This window comes from Calonectris borealis, chromosome 1 (genome assembly GCF_964195595.1).
Source record: "Calonectris borealis chromosome 1, bCalBor7.hap1.2, whole genome shotgun sequence".
Taxonomy (NCBI): domain Eukaryota; kingdom Metazoa; phylum Chordata; class Aves; order Procellariiformes; family Procellariidae; genus Calonectris; species Calonectris borealis.
In genome coordinates, this window is record NC_134312.1 from 195,782,598 (window position 1) to 195,799,690 (window position 17,093).

Consider the following 17,093-nt stretch of genomic DNA (forward strand, 5'->3'; position numbering starts at 1 on the left):
TCTGATAAAGCAAACCGTTTCCATTTACAGAGAACCTGTAAACTACTAGAATCTGTAATAAACTACATTTTAGAGGTTGAAATTTTGTTTTACAGCTACAAGCAAAGTACAATAACTTCTACGCCTCAAAAGTTTAAAATATATGCACCTTACCAGGAGAAAAATATATATGGAATGGCAAGTTATTTTACTATCTTTCCTTAAATGATGGTCATTCAACTTAAAGCGATCACCTCAAAGATATTTCAAAGTATTACATATTTTATGCAATTGCTGAAAATAAACTTGACTAACAGTACTGTTCTTGTGAAGTGTTTTTTAAAGTAAGATACATAGATTTATCTAAAAACAGAAAGCTATTTGGGTCAAAAGTGATAGTGTGCTGTGTCAAAAATATTTAAAGAAGAAAGCCTGTAAAGATGACAGAATTAAAAAGACTTATGACATTAAAGTATTTAGTTAATTGTATTTTTTAAATAGATGTAATACTCCTTGGAAACATTAAACTGAATTTGATTTGTTTATGCAGAGAACAAGAGCAGGCAGTACACTTGCAGTCAAATTACAAAGTAGTTCTACACACCTTTGCATGCTCAGGTATGAGAGGATGCAAAACGATTTAATAGCTGTTTGTCAAAAACTGCTGCAGACGTTTCTAGTATAATGCACATGCAACAGAGACAGTTTATATGGCTGGAAATTACAATACATTATTCCAGCAAAAACCTTAATTTTGCATCCATATTAAGATTAATTTACCAAATTATTTTGTTATTGTCATGCTAACAAGTGCTCCTAGTCTAAGTGACTCCACAAAGTTCAGATAAAACCAGTCATGATCTAGGAAAAGGGTATTTTCTGTATGTGTGAAGAAGGCTCATTTTCCCTAAAAATTAAGGGCTCAATTAAAATAAAATCACTTTTAGACGTTCACACAGCGTGAGCCCTCCCTACATGTAAAGTGGGTAAGTGAAGTTAAGATTTCATGTATCATTCTAGTTTCTTACCACTGACTGAAATTACTTTTGAAGACTGAATGTATAAAAGATCCCAGTCTCTGACAGTACAGTCAATTAAAAAAAATACATCATCTTGACCGTATTTTAATGCAGATGCTGGTGGATTGAAGGGTTTTGTCTGCAGACATATATTCGAGGTGAAATAGTGTAATCTTTGGTGTAAGTCCTTAGAAAGAAAAATAAAACCATGAAAGTAAAGTGGTATTTTCAGTGTAAGACTTCGTAGCTCATTACATACCTCTGGCATGGAACTGACTTCATGCACTTGTCCGATAAGTTTACAGTAGGACTGAAAAAGCAACAGCAGCTGGAAATGCAGTTTATATAATCTCTGACACAGTTCCAATTGCTAAGGAAAGATTTGAAGGAGAAGAAATAATTAATAAAGATCAGTGAGTTGGGATAATTTTCAATAACTAATAAAACACATTGAGATAGTTCAGTTCTCAAAAAACATTATTTTACTGAAGTATGACCATATACTATTTCAGAAAACAAGTAACGTTCTTTCTTCTGCAGGTAAGTCATATACGACATTGAAAATCAAAATTATGATGGCTAGCTCTCGTGTAGCACACGTCAGCATCAATCTCAAAGCAGGTTATATAGGTTAGCTTCACTGTCTCCAGTTTGCAGCTGGAAAGCAGAGGCAGAATATGGGGGAAATTACTTTCCTGCATAGAACATAAAACTCTTTAAAAAAACTTCAGAAATGGTCAAAGACCTCTTCTGAGAGGATGGAAATCCAAGAGAGAAGCAATGAAGCAATTGTCCAAGAGGGTCAAAGCTCCTGCCTGCTTCTCTGAGGGGAGAGGAAGAGAGGCAATAAATCCAGCCAGGAGTGGGAAGGAGGAAATGCCAGCTCTGCAACTTAAACCTCAGCTCATGGATTTTCCACCATATTAAAGAAACCATACAACAGACAGACGGAGTTTCATGTATAAGAGGACATCTGGCTTCTACAATTTATTCTCCCAGATTAAGAAGATACTGTTCTATGAATATTAACTTGTTTCTTCCAGTGTAATGCAGCACCACAGAAAAGGTGTCAGACGCATTGAAGTAACATGCAATGGGCACATCTGCCAGAGAAGTCAAGTTAATATGCTCATAGTTCTGGCCCCTGTGTCTATCAGGAGGGGGAATCTCATAGTTCCACAGCTGGATCATGGTGGGGAAGGGAGGAATATTTAATCTTTGGCAAATTACGGAAGAAGTGAAAATTCTGCAAGTACAAGTCAGGAGGCCTCCTCACCCTTTGGCAGAAAAGCCTTACAGATTTCAAACCATATTTGATTTGTCTTCTCTTACAGACACAGTGACCAAAGGTGGGCTCAGTGATCTTTCCATTTGCTTGGAGGAACTAGAGCAGAGTTTCATGCCAAACATGGCGGAAAAGAAGAAGATGCTATTAATGACTTTGCTTCCTTAAAGCACTTCATACGTGCTCAGCTACCAGCACGTACTTCAACTATTTGCTGAATTGGGGTCAGTTGCCAGCACAAATACTAATAAAAAGTACTTTAAAAACGTTGTAAGCATTAATTTGACTGAAGTATTTGTTTACATATGGTTCAATATATAAGTGCCAGGGTTTTTATTAATAAGCCAAAATTAGAACCATAATCTTAGCGTTCCAGTTCCCAAAATTTCTGTACCAGCCAGACAAGGCTGAGGGGCTGAGGTCAAAAGAAAGGTTCTTTGGCAAATTTCAGCTTTGTTCATGAGAGAAGGGTGGACATCACCTACCCAGTCGTGAACAGTCAGCCAACAGCACTGCCAAAACCAGGCAGAGCTAGTCTCCTTCTGGAGGAGGTTTATAGAGGAGAGTGGGAGCAGGGGGGAGTGCCAAGCCAGCGGGCGCCAATGCGGCAGGGTTCGTCCTGCTGAAGGCCAGGCAGACGGGGCTACCCACACCTCAGTGTTGTTCTGCCACAGCAGCAAAGTTCAGCACTGTAAATTCACCTGGTCTAAGTTCTCTGCTGTTGTGGATAAACTGTTTCTGATATCCGAGTCGGTATCTTTAATATTTGTTACTGGTGAGCAGGGTCAGTGCGTTCCCTCCCCAAATGGAAGGGAGGAATCCCACCCGACCTGATAGGATAGCAAAGACCCACAGGAGCTGAAGGAAGGCCCAGCAGATCTGTGGTGGGGAAAAAAGGGAGGGAACGGATGTGTGACATGGTAGGACAGAAGTGACTTGTGGGCAGGGACAAAAACTATCGGTGGCCAAGAGAATGAACAGGTGGGGCATGAGGGACGCTGCCTGCTAAATAAACCTGCCCAGAGGCCATTCTCTGTAACTGAGGCCATGCAGCACTGCCAAGCTTGCATCTCTGTGGCTAACCTTTCTCCTCCCAAAATAAAGAGCGACTGTTTAGATACAACCTCCTGGAAACGGCTCTGGCTTCTGTCCTCTCTCGAGCCGTGCTCGGGCATGTCAGGGGCTGGCTGGCGCCCCAGCCAGGGAAGGTACTAACCATTCGCCCCGAACGCCAGCCTGGGGACCCAGCCTTGCTGTCTGGTCCCGTTCGCTCACCAGCAGGGACACAGCCCGAGGTTCTCCAGTAGGGATCAAACTCACTCCATTCAAATTTTGGAGAACTGGCAACACTATGTAGCAGTTAAACACACATATACTTGAAGTTGTCAGGGAGTTAAAAATTAATTGAAAACCAGGACACGGCATAACATAATTAAAAAAAAAAATCTCATGATAGCTTGGCATGTAAAACACGATTTTTTTTAGTCCTTGGAGAACAATAATTCAGTTTCACCCTTCTGGCTGCTAACCTGAATGAAGATAAACTAAGGTCAAACTGAAGACTCAAGTTTGACTCACTCAGTATTTAGTTATCATATCAAGCAACTCAATTTTTGTTCTCCCTGAATAAGTATTAGAAACCAGTAGTGGTAAAACTATTAATCAACATAAACAAAAACAATTTGAAACATAACTGTCAACTATAAATTGTAGTTTATGAATTTTAAAATAACAAACAATTTTATCTTCCACTCCAGCATATTACATCCAGTCAAAGGATTGATTTTTAAAAATTTATGTAAATGACCATTTACAACAGCATATCAAGGTGTCAGAATTTTGGCACAGTATTTTTAGATTTCACAAAACACACCTTAATAAATTATTTTAGTCACTGCAGGTAGAACCACGTATTCTATATGAAAATTGTAACGAAAAGGAAAACATGCTTAGAAGTAAAACAGTAAAATTGGGGTGTATTAGTCCATCTACAGATGGACAAAGAATATGAAAGAACTTCAACTTACTGCAAGAGATTCCATTTGCTACACAGCAAGCATGGCACAGGAGAAAAGGAAAGGAAAGAAAGTATAGTGTCAGTGTAATGCATGCAACAGGAAGCACAGCCCATCTTTAATAGCATAACTTGTCAGCAGTATTAGCAATGCTTGCCTCAACCTGATAATTGGTTGGAAATATCACATACAACATGCACAGCATTCTTAACAAAATCAAGCTTTAATTCTAATGATAAATTACAGTCTAAATATCCTCAGTTAGATCTTCAGATTTATTAGTTTTGATTTATCCCACTCAGTAGCTCAGGAACTTACAGTGAAATTGTGTTAGAAAACTCTTGAAATAATACTTTTATTTAAATTAGCTTTCTTTGTTATTAAAAAGAGTTCTATTGCTAAGTACTCAAAAAATTAGGCAGGGTTTCCAAGTGAACAGAACTGAACTTTGTTATTTATAAATATTTTGTTATTTATAAATACTTCTATTTTTGGACGTAATAGATATAATGACATTTCCAGGATAAGCTTTGTGACTGCTGGGTTTATTACTTGGCACATTACAATGGAAACATTTTGCATATAACTTTTAAGTTATGAGTACCATAAGAAAAATAAAATCCATGGAAAATGCCAGTTTGGTTTCACTACATGGCAATGCCACAAGTTCAGACAGCTTTATATTCCTTCCTCTCACCAGTAATGATTCACTGATCCGTAATTCTGGAGCTATTAAAATGTCAGTGTAAGTCCTGTTGCAATAGTAATAAAAATTCTAACTGACGTACATTAGCATTTCAAAGATTAGGGGACTACCTTCTCTCCTCAAAAAAAAGTGTTCCTTTTTTCTTTGCCAAGAACTAACTTTTGCATTCTGTGCACTTCTAATGCAGCTTTCCTTGTTTTTTATATATATATATATATTTTCTCAAAGCATTTTAGATGAGCAGAGTCATCATGTAAATGCTGTAATTAACAAACACAATGCCATCTGCCCAGTCACAGCCTGATGTCAGTGCATATACACACAGTGTTAATAAACATTTGGAATTCTTATTAAAATTATTTACCTTACCATCAAAATACAAAGGCAGCAAACACAGAAATGTGAAATAATGCTAACTTGGTACAGCCTAACAAAGTATTTCAGTCTGCCTTCTTTCCATGGGCCTTATTATTAAAAAAGGTATGAAAAGTATTGTCCCAAATCCTGCACTACTCTCTCATAAAGCCATGACAAACTAAGCTTTAAGCTCTTGTGATGTTTAATTTTATGCCTTTAACATTGCTTGAATAGTTTTTTTCTTCTATTTGTACTCTTAAAAAAAAACCCTTTATATGTTGGCTTCCATGCCGTTCAAGTAAATTAAGCTTTGTAAAGCTAAATTCAAGATAAGAAGAGAACAAGAGCAGACAGATCACTGCGCTCTAGTAAATTCACAGGTGTGCTGGCTTGTGTTTTTCAAATCTTGTTTGTCTCTGTCTTAAGCTTCTCCGAAGTTTAGCATGCCACCAAGTTTCATTTGGACTTTCAAAAATATTGGAATCCACATATAATTTCTAATTTGCCATGGGATTTACTTTAAAGAAGGAGCGGGGGGAGAAGCAGCAAATAAGTGAATTCCATGGTCTTTTTTTCCAGAAAAAACTGTCTTCTCTGTACTGCTTCCAAAACCAGGGCAAGCCAAAAAAAGGGGTGGGGAAGGGGTTTCACATTACATGAAAAACGCTTCTTCTTCACTGAAAGAAAATATACTGGATACAAAATCTCCCTAAACTACTGATGCTCAACTCCATCTTGCTCTGCAGTTTCATGATTGTAACTTATCTTCCTCTCTCTTTCAGCATAAAATGAAATGTTCCTTGGAAGTCGAAAACACACTGATTATTGGACTAAGTGACATTTCTTTTAGTCCCCAGCAGCAAGGGCTCAGGTGGAATGGTCCTAGCCTTCACTACTCTTCTCAATTTCTAGTTTAACTCCTATAGTAAGGCAAGTGTTGTTTTAGATTAGTTGATAGACACTACACAATTAGTGGTTTTGGCAGCTGAAAATACTGACTGTTTAGAGTATTTGGATCACTTGCACAGTCCTTTATGCAGCTGGTAAATGCTGCACCTAAGAATGACACAACCCCTAGCAGTAACACTTTGATTTAGTTTTTTATTGAGACAGAGAATTACTGCTCTGTACTATTAGCAGACCAGGAAGACAGCAAAGCACTAATATTTAGATCACAGGCCTTCTTGCTTTTTTTAAGGAATCATTTTTACATACTGAAAGGAGATGAGAGTTACATAATTATTTCTTAGGACATTAACACTTTGATGGCAACGCAGCCTTCAGTCATTTATTGGCACAGGAGAGTCCCACTGTAACAGAATAACTGCTATGTGCAAGGGTTATTAATTGCAAGTGCATTTTATTAAGGTATTCTACTTGACTTGACATGCCAGCAGACAAAAGCTTTTCCCACAATCTAGGAAAGTAGGTATATATACAAATTTGTATATATATCAGAGAGAAAAAGAGAGATACAGCACACGCTGTGCATTCTTAAATATCTACTGGACTTGAAGGATAGTAGAAACTATCCTGACTGGAGAAATCTAAAACACAGCTGTGTTCCTCCTTTAGAAAAGCTGCCTACCTGGGCCAATTTTACCTCATTGTCAATCCATGGATCTGTCAAACAGCAGCCAGATCTTGACTATTGATTATTAAGAATTTCTAACTTAACAATGAGACTCACTGTGCCTTGAGCTTTACTGTAACTCAACTCCAGATGACTATGGTCCCAAGAGGTACATCTCTTATTGGGGGTCTAGAGTAATTGAACCTTTAGTCACAGGGAAACTCATAGCAACAGGTACATTCTGAATTTTTGGGGCAAATTTTTATGGGGTGCAGCATGTTTTAAATATCCATTAACAGTTTGAGTTTGCAAAGCCCACTCCATTAGCTTGTGGTGAGCTTTGGGATGAGCAAGGTTTAAGAAAGGTGTATACTGACTTTGGACTTACAGAGTAAACTGAATGTCTCATCAGGTGATAAATACTTATTTGAATTAGCAGTGCTAATCGACATGAAAAATAGGATCTTCCATGTATCTCTTTTCCAGAAAAAAACGCCAAACAAAACCAGTCTTTGACTAGATTAAAAAAATCCCTGTTAGTAAGGTTGAAGAATGTACTGATAGCTGTACTCTTCTAAGACTCTCACACCTGGACAGACAGCACAATAGTATGTGCAGTTATCTTTTGTCTGTAAATTGACTCCTATGTCCTTGAGACTCTGTTGCTCAATGTAGCATCAAAGCTTACAAATCACAGACACATCCAAATCATGTCATCTGTTGCAAGACTAAGGGGGGGAAAGACATTCTGGGACACAGAGCTTTTACCCAATTTCAGAAAAATTGCTAGCTCTAGCAGCTGACCTAGACAACTTCTATTTCAAGCTGCTTTAATGTCAGAATAAGCAATTTTTACCTTTGCCCATTTTCAGTAACAGTAACAATTGTCAACAAATCATGTGCAATTATTTTGAAATAAGATCTGATTAGAGAAACTGGTGCCAAGTTAGTTACCAGCATCAGGGGGCATTTGTGATGCAACCACTTGTGCTAAAGCTGAAGTTGGTCTTATGTCTGTCTTGTCTGTAGAGGGGACTATTTTCACCTCAAGCTTTTTACCAGGTGGGGAGTTCTGAGAATCTTAAGATTTCTGCTTTCTGTAGAGCAAGGTGTTGCTTTTTCTTCCTTACAATTATTTCTGAACCTTTTCCAGAAGTAGCCTGGTTTTGTGCTTAGCTAAGCGACTTTTTATGCCAGAAGTTTTCAGCAGGATTTCAGGCCCTAGTCTAACCCTCAATGAGTTTAAGAGTTTAGGCAGGTTCCCCTGTGACTATAAGACAGATATTTTCTCCTACAATTATTAGATTCTTTGGCCTTTCATGTTGAGGCAGAAGAGGAGAGGAAAGATAAGAAAATAAATACTTGCCAGTATAGGAGTAATTTTTTCTTGTCCCTTCCTAATCACATGTCCTCAGTTTCCCTGGACTCTTCCTCCCATAACACTTCTGTTGAATAAACAGAATGTTCCTTTGGGAAGAGCTGCTTCAATTGACAGGTGAATGAGAAGGGGAAGAAAAGAAATATGCCTGTTGATCAAAGACCTACCATCCTGTCAACTTCCAAGGAATAAGGCATTTTGGGCTGAAGGAACAATGCTGGGGAGAGACCAGGGATTCCTGCAGGAGTGAGAAACCCTTCTTTTCAGTCTGTTTGATAAGCAGTGAGAATACTAACCCCAGCTTCACAAAACACACATTTAATTCTGAAACAGAGAACACCTAATTAAAAAAAACCCATACAAGTGGAACATGATATTTATTAACTTTTAGATGCATTTAGGCCAGCTATATGAGCTCAGATCACAGTTTATTCCTTATCCTCACCATTCTCTCTCCTCTACTTTTTCAAAAAAGAAACAATGTAGATCATCAGCAAGATGTGTGATCCTCCATCCCATTCTATGGGTTTCCAGAAGAGGAATGAAGAGGGTAACTTAAGCTGTATACAGCAAGATACGTAACACTGCAGTCTGAAGTCACTGTTCAGGGTGTTGTGCATCAGTGGGAAGAGAAAGCCCATGCACGTTCCAATAGTTATGCCTCCCTACGTATACTTTATCTCCCTCTCCTGATGTGCTTGCAGGAGCGGTAGTAGCATGTGTTCCAGGTCTCTCCTTTTTTAGATTTGAGAATAGCTCACTTGTGACTTCCCTGTACACCATCACAACTACAGAAGAGACAGTATCTTATTTAAATGCATTGGAAGGTGTCTGTAACTTTTGCTGGTGCCAGTGCTAGGTGGGGGAAGATTGAACAGTTTTCCCACTGCCTGTGATTGCAGCCAGAGGATTTATTAGCAAATTAGATTTGCTAATAAGGTCAAGGAAGCCAAAATGCAGGGGTGGCAAGGGTGCGGGATTCTTGGGAAATGGCATAAAAAAAATAGAAATAAAGGGAGTTCAAAGACAGGAGGACAAATACATACAGGTGGGAAAGAGAGGAGAAGATAAAACCAGAAGAAAATAAAGTGAATTGGGGGAGAAGACAGACAAACTGAAACCGACAGAAAACAAGGTGTTTGAAAAAAATGGTTACAACAGGCAAATGTGTGTTCTGAAAATGTCACCTTATCTTTTATAAGTTAAAATACACGGAAAGAGGAGATGTCACTTTTTTCCACATGCTGCTGCTGCTTCCTGATTTTGGCTAATTGTCTCCAGCCCCCTCTTTTTCCCATCTCTCCATTCTTTTTCCTCCAAAAGGAAAAAAAAACACAAAATAACACTTCTCAACTCATTCTACACCACTAAGATACCAGCTGTTTCCTGTACTTATCAAATAACAGGAATGCCTGCTGATGGTGCTGATTTCTGAAAAGGTGGATTTCTTAACTGGAATCAACACACTAAATATATATATATATATTTATGTGTGTGTATATATATGTGTGTGTGTGTGTGTGTGCGTGTAAAACTTTTGTTCAAAAGTGATAAAGAGATATTTTGCCTTAGGTATAAATACTTATCTACAGAATAAATTATTTCACTGGCCATTTTACAGTCATTATTTCATAACTATTAATCTAAGTGGATTTCAGCCAGGCAAGTCTCGCTATTGGGCACACCGAGTCTGTAACAGCCGTGGAAAATGGGTGTAATGTGGAAGCACAGTACACCAGGACTGATTTTCAGAGACACTGTGCTGTGGAAAACTGCTGCTGCAACATCCTTCAAAAGGGAGAGCACAGACAACCCAGGCAGGGTTAGCTCTGCTTCCTTGGCTGGACTAGGAAGGCAGAAGTATTGCCTCTGAATACTTCCCATTTCCTGGGGCCAGGACTGAGGCAACAACACTAGATTAAGTGTGAAAACTGGATTATGCCCAAGCCCAGCAGAGAAACAAGGAGGAAGTACACCACGCTCTTGTGGTTCCGAGGACAAGATACACCACACGTGTCACTTTACAGGAGACAAATAATACTGCTCATTCATTACCTTCTCTTCTGAGTCCCCTGGCTGGCAGGTAATAACTCCGTCTCGTGAGCCCCCAGCAAACGTTGCTTTGCAGTTTGCAAGCCACTGTTTTCAGAAAGAAATTAAAAGAAGATATGAATAAGGCCTATAGTTCGATTTGCAGAAAGGTAAGCAGTATTTTAGTTTCACAGCACAAGACGTAAACAAACAAAATTTTGCAATTGCACTTTATTCACACAGACTATGACGATTTGCTTTGCCTGTAATTTAAAAAGTGTAGTCTTGATTTCTATTAGTATTTGAATAAACCAAGAAAATGAATTAATTACTGAATAGGAGAAAGGAAAGACCAGGAATATTAAAGATGCCAATGTTTCTAAAATTAAGGGATACAATAGCTATTTTTTTAGTTCTGGTTCGTATGTTCAGGAAGAACATTTAGTGAATCCAGTAACTGAAACATGTTTTTCTACTGAATATTGGTTTAAACAGATCTGAGTGTATCTGCAGTCTCCTGACACAGCTTAAGTATACACACATACAAAACCAAGAACATAACATAATCCAGCATACCGAGAGTGTTGCTTCTTTCCTGTTATTGTATGTGTCCAGGTACTCCTGCAGTTCTAAAACACTGAACTTCAGCTTTTCAAGAAGGCCACAAGAGAGCAGCTGGAGAAATGAAATCAAAAGGGCTGGTAAATGTCACTATAAAAGAATAAAAATATTAGCAGAGTAGAAAGTATAATAAAGTAAAGATCTTGTGAAAGAACACTTAGATTTACAGATACCAATACTGAAAAACACTTATATTTATGCAAAAATATACATAAACAGAATGCTATACTGAAAACTGAATAGCAAAAGTTGCACTTAAGATAATGTGGAATTGGAATTGTGTTCTGTGTTTAACAGCTTTGCAGAGGAATTCCCTAAAATAAAATACTGCACAAAGCTTAACTAGTTAATCTCCACACCTCTCTGATGACGTAAGGCACAGCTCTTCCACGGTGACAGCAGTGGGCCCAAGATTACACTTTGCAAGTTCCTACCTCTATACTCCTATGTGAGGCCACACTGCCCTGACGCTGTTGGATAAACATGGGCCAGAATGAAAACAATGGGAAGGGCCATCTCATTCATTCCCTAATATGTATTTTTATCATCCAGCTTACATCACAGCTGACACAAATGAAACCACTAAACATGTTACCATCTTTCACGCTGAACTATGTAAAAAATAGCTTCTCTTTTTCCATTTGTGGAGCCAATTGGGTCTGATAGGCACCTGTTTTATATTGGGTGCATATATTACATCATATTGCCCAGCTGCCAATACGTACCTAATAAAATAATATGGAAAATTAACGGAAATTTGGTTAAGAATTAGAGACAAAAATTAGAGATAGCAGGTGGTACCTTTTTGACATATCTATTCAGGAGTTGCCCAAAAGTGAAACAGCCAGCAGAATAACACGCTGCAATGCAGCACGTGCCTTTTGAAAGGAATATACTCACTGTTTCTGCATCCACAAAAAGGGTGGGACATTCTGAACATGATGTTAACATCTGAGAAGACCTCACAAACTTGGAGCCTATTCCTCGCAGGTTGTCTCCCAAGTAACTAGCTGCATCGCAGGTTAGGAAGCAGAATCTTTTCTGAATATTCTGTAAAGCAAAACACAGTTTATCACATTCTTTACCCAAGTAGAAGCTTCTTTCCTTTGTAAACAAAGATCATGCTTTTTTTTCTTTGCACAATAACATGTGCAAAAGAGACCATCTCCCTGTGGACAACTGAACATCTGCTCAAGGATACTGAATAACAGTTATTATGCTGGAGACAGTGTACAGCTGGGCAGCTGTGAAACCAATTACAGAATTCATAATAATCTACTACTGAAATACACTCTTTCTTGTAAAGATGATTCAATCTTTATAAAGCCTTTTACCCACAAGTAGCTTTTTTTTTTCTTGGCTGTACAGAGTTAACAGAGTTGATCAGGACATTACTTTTTCTGCCCATTCCGGGCATTGTTTTGTTAGTATTCCATGTCAAGTGGCTAATCAGATAATATAATGGACATCCTAACGCCAAACAGCAGCATGGAAAAATCAGAAAAAAACTTTTATTTTCCCCTGTGGGAAAGACCTTCTCACTAAAACTTTTCTGCTGCTTGAGAGGACTCCAGAAATACTGCATTGCATCCGGGAATTATTGTTCTCAGAAGATTTTTTTGATGTTTTGAGTCCTAAACCAGTCTAGTCTTCCAGAAACATATCTAGCTGATATTTTCTTTTCAGTGACTAATATATAAAGTGAATAATAAATAAAAATAATATTTTAGAATTGCAGGAACTGAAATAATGATATTGATAAATACACAGCGGGTTTCACTGCCAAAATATATCTCACTAAGGCCAACTGCTCAGCAGGTGGGAGTAACATGAAAACATTTTTAAAAATAAAAGTATGCAACATTTTTATATGATTCATTCCACGTTACCATAGGCATTTCTCTGAGGAATGTAGGTTAGGACCTGTATTACCATGAGCATGCCTCACTGAAGAGAAGTGCTTCCCAAATACCAATCATCTGGATGACAAACATATAAATAGCCTGTTACTGCTCCTACACTGGAGCTTTGAAGTTAAGTACCTAAAATCAGGTGAGCTGAATTCAGACTTTATTGATAATGGAAGCTGTGGGATTGAATGATTTTTTTAAAAAAGCTACATAAGCCCTCACATTGTAGGTAGGGTATACGCGATCAATAATTTATAAAACGGTGAAAGAGAAACTTCCTCTAAAGACCAATTCCATAACTGCTTATTTGTGAATCTCTCTCTAAAGCATCTGAACTGGCCATCTGTTAAGATTGGATAGACTGATACTTGTCTTACTATATGTTTCTACGATCTTACTTCAACACAGAAACAAAGCGCTATACATGTCACTCAGCACATGGTTCAGATTCTCTGCTGCAGTGAGTCTGTAGCAGAGGCAAGGGGCTCTTACCAATTACCACCGAACCAGGTAAATGATGATTTTTATGAGCAACTAGCAGAATCATCTGAATCATAGGGCTCGGTGACAGCTGGAGATTTACTACTATGATGTCTTCTGAAAAGAAACATTCAGTCCAAGTCTTAGAGAAACTGTTGCTGACAACTCTTCTGGCAAAGGAAAGAGATGTAGATTTGATCCTAACCAACAGAAAAGAGCTAGCTGAGAACGTAAAAGTGGAAGGAAATTTAGAAAGACAGATTATGGAACAGAATCCAAGAAATGTTGGTTGAAAGGGACCTCTGGAGAACACCTGATCCAACTTTCAACTTGAAGTGGGACTATTCCCAACAGTAGATCAGGTCAGCCATGTTTTTTTCTATCTGAGTCTTCAAAGCTCCAAGGTCAGAGCTTCCTCAGGCTCTCTGGGTAACCTGTTTAGGTGATGCAATGCCCTCCTGGGGAAGAGTGAGTGAGTTTATGAATCTGAGGCAGTGAAGGAGACAGATTACAGAAATAATACAACTGACTTCAATGCATTCAGAATTTGCAGGAAGGAGCCCATTAGAAACAACTTCATGGGGAAAGGAGATAATGAGAGGTAGCCATTCCTTTAGAAAAAAAAAGAGGGCAGAAGCACATTCTATACCACTGAAAGATAGAAAATATATTAAGACATACATCTGGCTAAACCACAAATATTTCACTTGGGCAAATACTCATGCAAAAGAGAACAGAATGTGAAACTGTGTTAAATTACTAACTTGGGTACCAAACATAGCATGGCAATGTAGGTACAATAATCAGAGATGGAGATGCCAAATAAACTAGTAAAAGAAAGAGCGAATGTCAAGAAGTAAACTAGAAATAATTAAGAGGAAGGCCAAGGAATCACAATGGAGAGAAATAGCTAACAGATGCTACTGAGAAGACTGATGCGTTTAATGCCTTCTTTTACCTTATTGCTCTCAGAAAGGGCATCTGTGTACAGGTAACAATGAGACATCTATGAAAACTCAGGTGAGAACAGATCTTGCTAGTAAGGGCTTGGATATTTTTACATCTTTGTAGGCTAGAAATTCATGCTATGATAGTTATAATACTGGCTAAAGAGGTCTAGGAGCCATAACAACTAATTTGAGAACCCACAGAACACAGGGTATTGTAAAAAACTTGAGGAAAGTGCTTATCTCAAAAAAACACAAGAGCAAAAGAATTAAACACAAAGTTCGGGAAATGGGGGAACATGTGAGAGATGAATAATAGGCAGTACAGATTTGGTCAGAACAAATCATATCAAACTATTTAATTTTCATGAAAGGCTAAAATTTTCTATTAGGAGGAGAAGCAATGATATCTTAGAAGTAAGGCAGAGAAACCTGGTCTAGAGATAAGTAGGTGTGCAAAACCATATTCAGAAGTCAATTACCAGCAGCACACTGTCCAATTGGAAAGATAACTTGAGTAGGATTCCACTGGGGACTGTCTCAGGCACTAAGTAAGTCATTAATGAAAACACTGAATAATGGAATATTCAACATGCTTATTAAATGCATGGATGATTGAGCTGCAGGGGCTGTAAGCTCCTTGGAAGCCAGGATTAGAATTCCGACTGATCTCGATAAACTGGAGAAGTGGTGCAGGGAAAAGAAAGAAGGACAAGGTTGTACACCTAGGATAAAACAATCCACAGAGCACATTCAGGATGGAGAATAATCAGGAAGGCAAAATTTTGCAGAACAAGGTCTGCGTACTAGATGGGGTTACAAGTGGAAAATAATTAACTGTATCCTACTGTACAGAAGTTAGCAGAGAGAAGTTTTTAAACAGGAATACCTTCTATAAAACAAGTAAACCTCTTCTAGTCAGTGCTGGTAAGAACTTAGGCTGAAGTACAGAACCCGCTCTTGCTTTTCAAGTAATACACAGACTAACTGAAGAGAGCCCATAGCAACAGTAAGAAGTTTAGAAAATGTGACTTATGGGGAAGGTTGAAAGAACTGAGTTTAAATAAGAGAAGTTTGGGGTAGGTCAAGTCATGGTAATGGTTTTCAAATATAAGCAGCAACTGCAAAGACAAGATGAGTACCACTGTGTATAGAGCAAGAAGCCACGGGCGTAAAACACAGGAAGAGAAGTTTTCAAGCGATAAGGAGAGTTAAGCATTGGACTACATTGCCTAGGAACAATGTTGTGAAGTTCCACCTTAGCCTAAAGGTTAAGAACAGTCTAGAGAAAAAAGTTAAAACACATTTGACCGGAATGAAAGTTATAGCTGATCTTGTACTGGGCAAGATAAGAAACATGAACATGAACTCTTCAGGTCCCTTCCAGCACACATCTACTCATGTGTTTTAACAGTTCTAGTTTATTTTATGAAAATAACTTCCTCAAAGCATTTTAGTCATGGCTTCATAAAAAGCTGAGCAGTCTACTGTTTAGATTTAAGAAAACATATTCTTCCTTTACTGCTTTCCTTTTCAGATATTCATAAAAGCAACAATCAATCTACAGCTAAGAAGATAATAGTCTTGAATAGTGTTTTCAAGTATTAAAATGTGAAACAGCGAGAGACTGTACTTTGGTATCTATGTATAGTACTTCACTAAATGTATTTATTTTGCAATTACATGGACTATCAGTTCTATAATAAGTTATCATCTCAGCTATGTCCTTCTGGGTGCAGATTGCAGTGGCTGAAATCTTTCAAGCAAGGTCTGAACGTAGAATATATTTTGTGAAATGGGACTACTGTGAATAATGCCAGTCGCCAGCATAATATGACTAGGTATATGCCTGCATGTAGTCGCTGTGCTTTGTGTCAATGTAAATAATAACAAAGTATTCTCACAACGTTTTCTTCTTAATCTCAGGCTTCCTCTTCTGGAAAGAGGACTTTTCGTAACAAAAGGGCTCAGTTGTGGAAACTACTTGCTAGCTCTCAAATCTACTTGTCTTGGAGCTGGCTGGTCTGCTGGAAGACATTTGATTTGATGGAATACAAAGAGGCAACCGTAAAGATAATCCAGAGCTCTCTGAGCTATGACTCGTTTACAGGAAAAGTACTTCAATAATTTCAGGAATTTTAAACAAGTTTAGAGTGTTGTGGGCAAATATCCAAGATACCATTAACTTGATGCAGACTGAAATGTAGGTGCCCTGGAAAATGCACTTCTTTCACTTCACCAATTATTTAGTTGACAGGCTCCTCCAAACAAGGATTTTGTTTCACAGTTAAATATTTTGGCAGTACTTTGTGTTGCAAGCCTAGCACATACTGGACTTGTTTCCGAAACTTCCTGTTGGTGAGGGTCAAAAGTCTTTTAAGTTAGCGGATAAGTAGCAAAGTTTGACGGTGTAAACACAATACAATTCCAGACAAGCTGGGATCTTATGAAAAAAATCTGGGAAAATAATACTCCTATGTTTTAACCCTGAAGAGAGGAACAAAGCAATTTTATAAACTAAAAATATGGCTGTGACTCCAGCTAGAAAATTCTTGTTTGTTGACACTATTAAGACTTTTTTTTTTTATTACTGTTATTCAGGTTTTGCTGTTATTGAAAATTTTTTGAAAGCATTATTGTATCTTTCTCCTCCAGTATCAACTGAAGGAAATGAGTAGGCTATCTTTTGAATACAGGGCAAGCACAACAGCAAATGCAGCGTGTGCATGCCAGGATTTGGAGTTAAACAGGTACTTTACAAGTAATGTTTAGGTCTTGCATTACACAGTATT

At 38.1% G+C, this 17,093-nt stretch overlaps 1 protein-coding gene across 1 annotated transcript in view; it reads right to left on the reverse strand.

Moving 5' to 3' along the window:
• The window catches only part of FRY (FRY microtubule binding protein), a 175,930-nt gene that overhangs the window by 3,104 nt on the left and 155,733 nt on the right, over positions 1-17,093 (reverse strand). Inside the window, exons 56-59 of the mRNA XM_075139803.1 lie at positions 11,865-12,014; positions 10,920-11,018; positions 10,368-10,451; positions 1,258-1,368 (exon numbers count right to left, since the gene is read on the reverse strand). Of these exons, the coding sequence (XP_074995904.1) occupies positions 1,258-1,368; positions 10,368-10,451; positions 10,920-11,018; positions 11,865-12,014 (444 nt within the window). The remainder of the gene's footprint in view (positions 1-1,257; positions 1,369-10,367; positions 10,452-10,919; positions 11,019-11,864; positions 12,015-17,093) is intronic.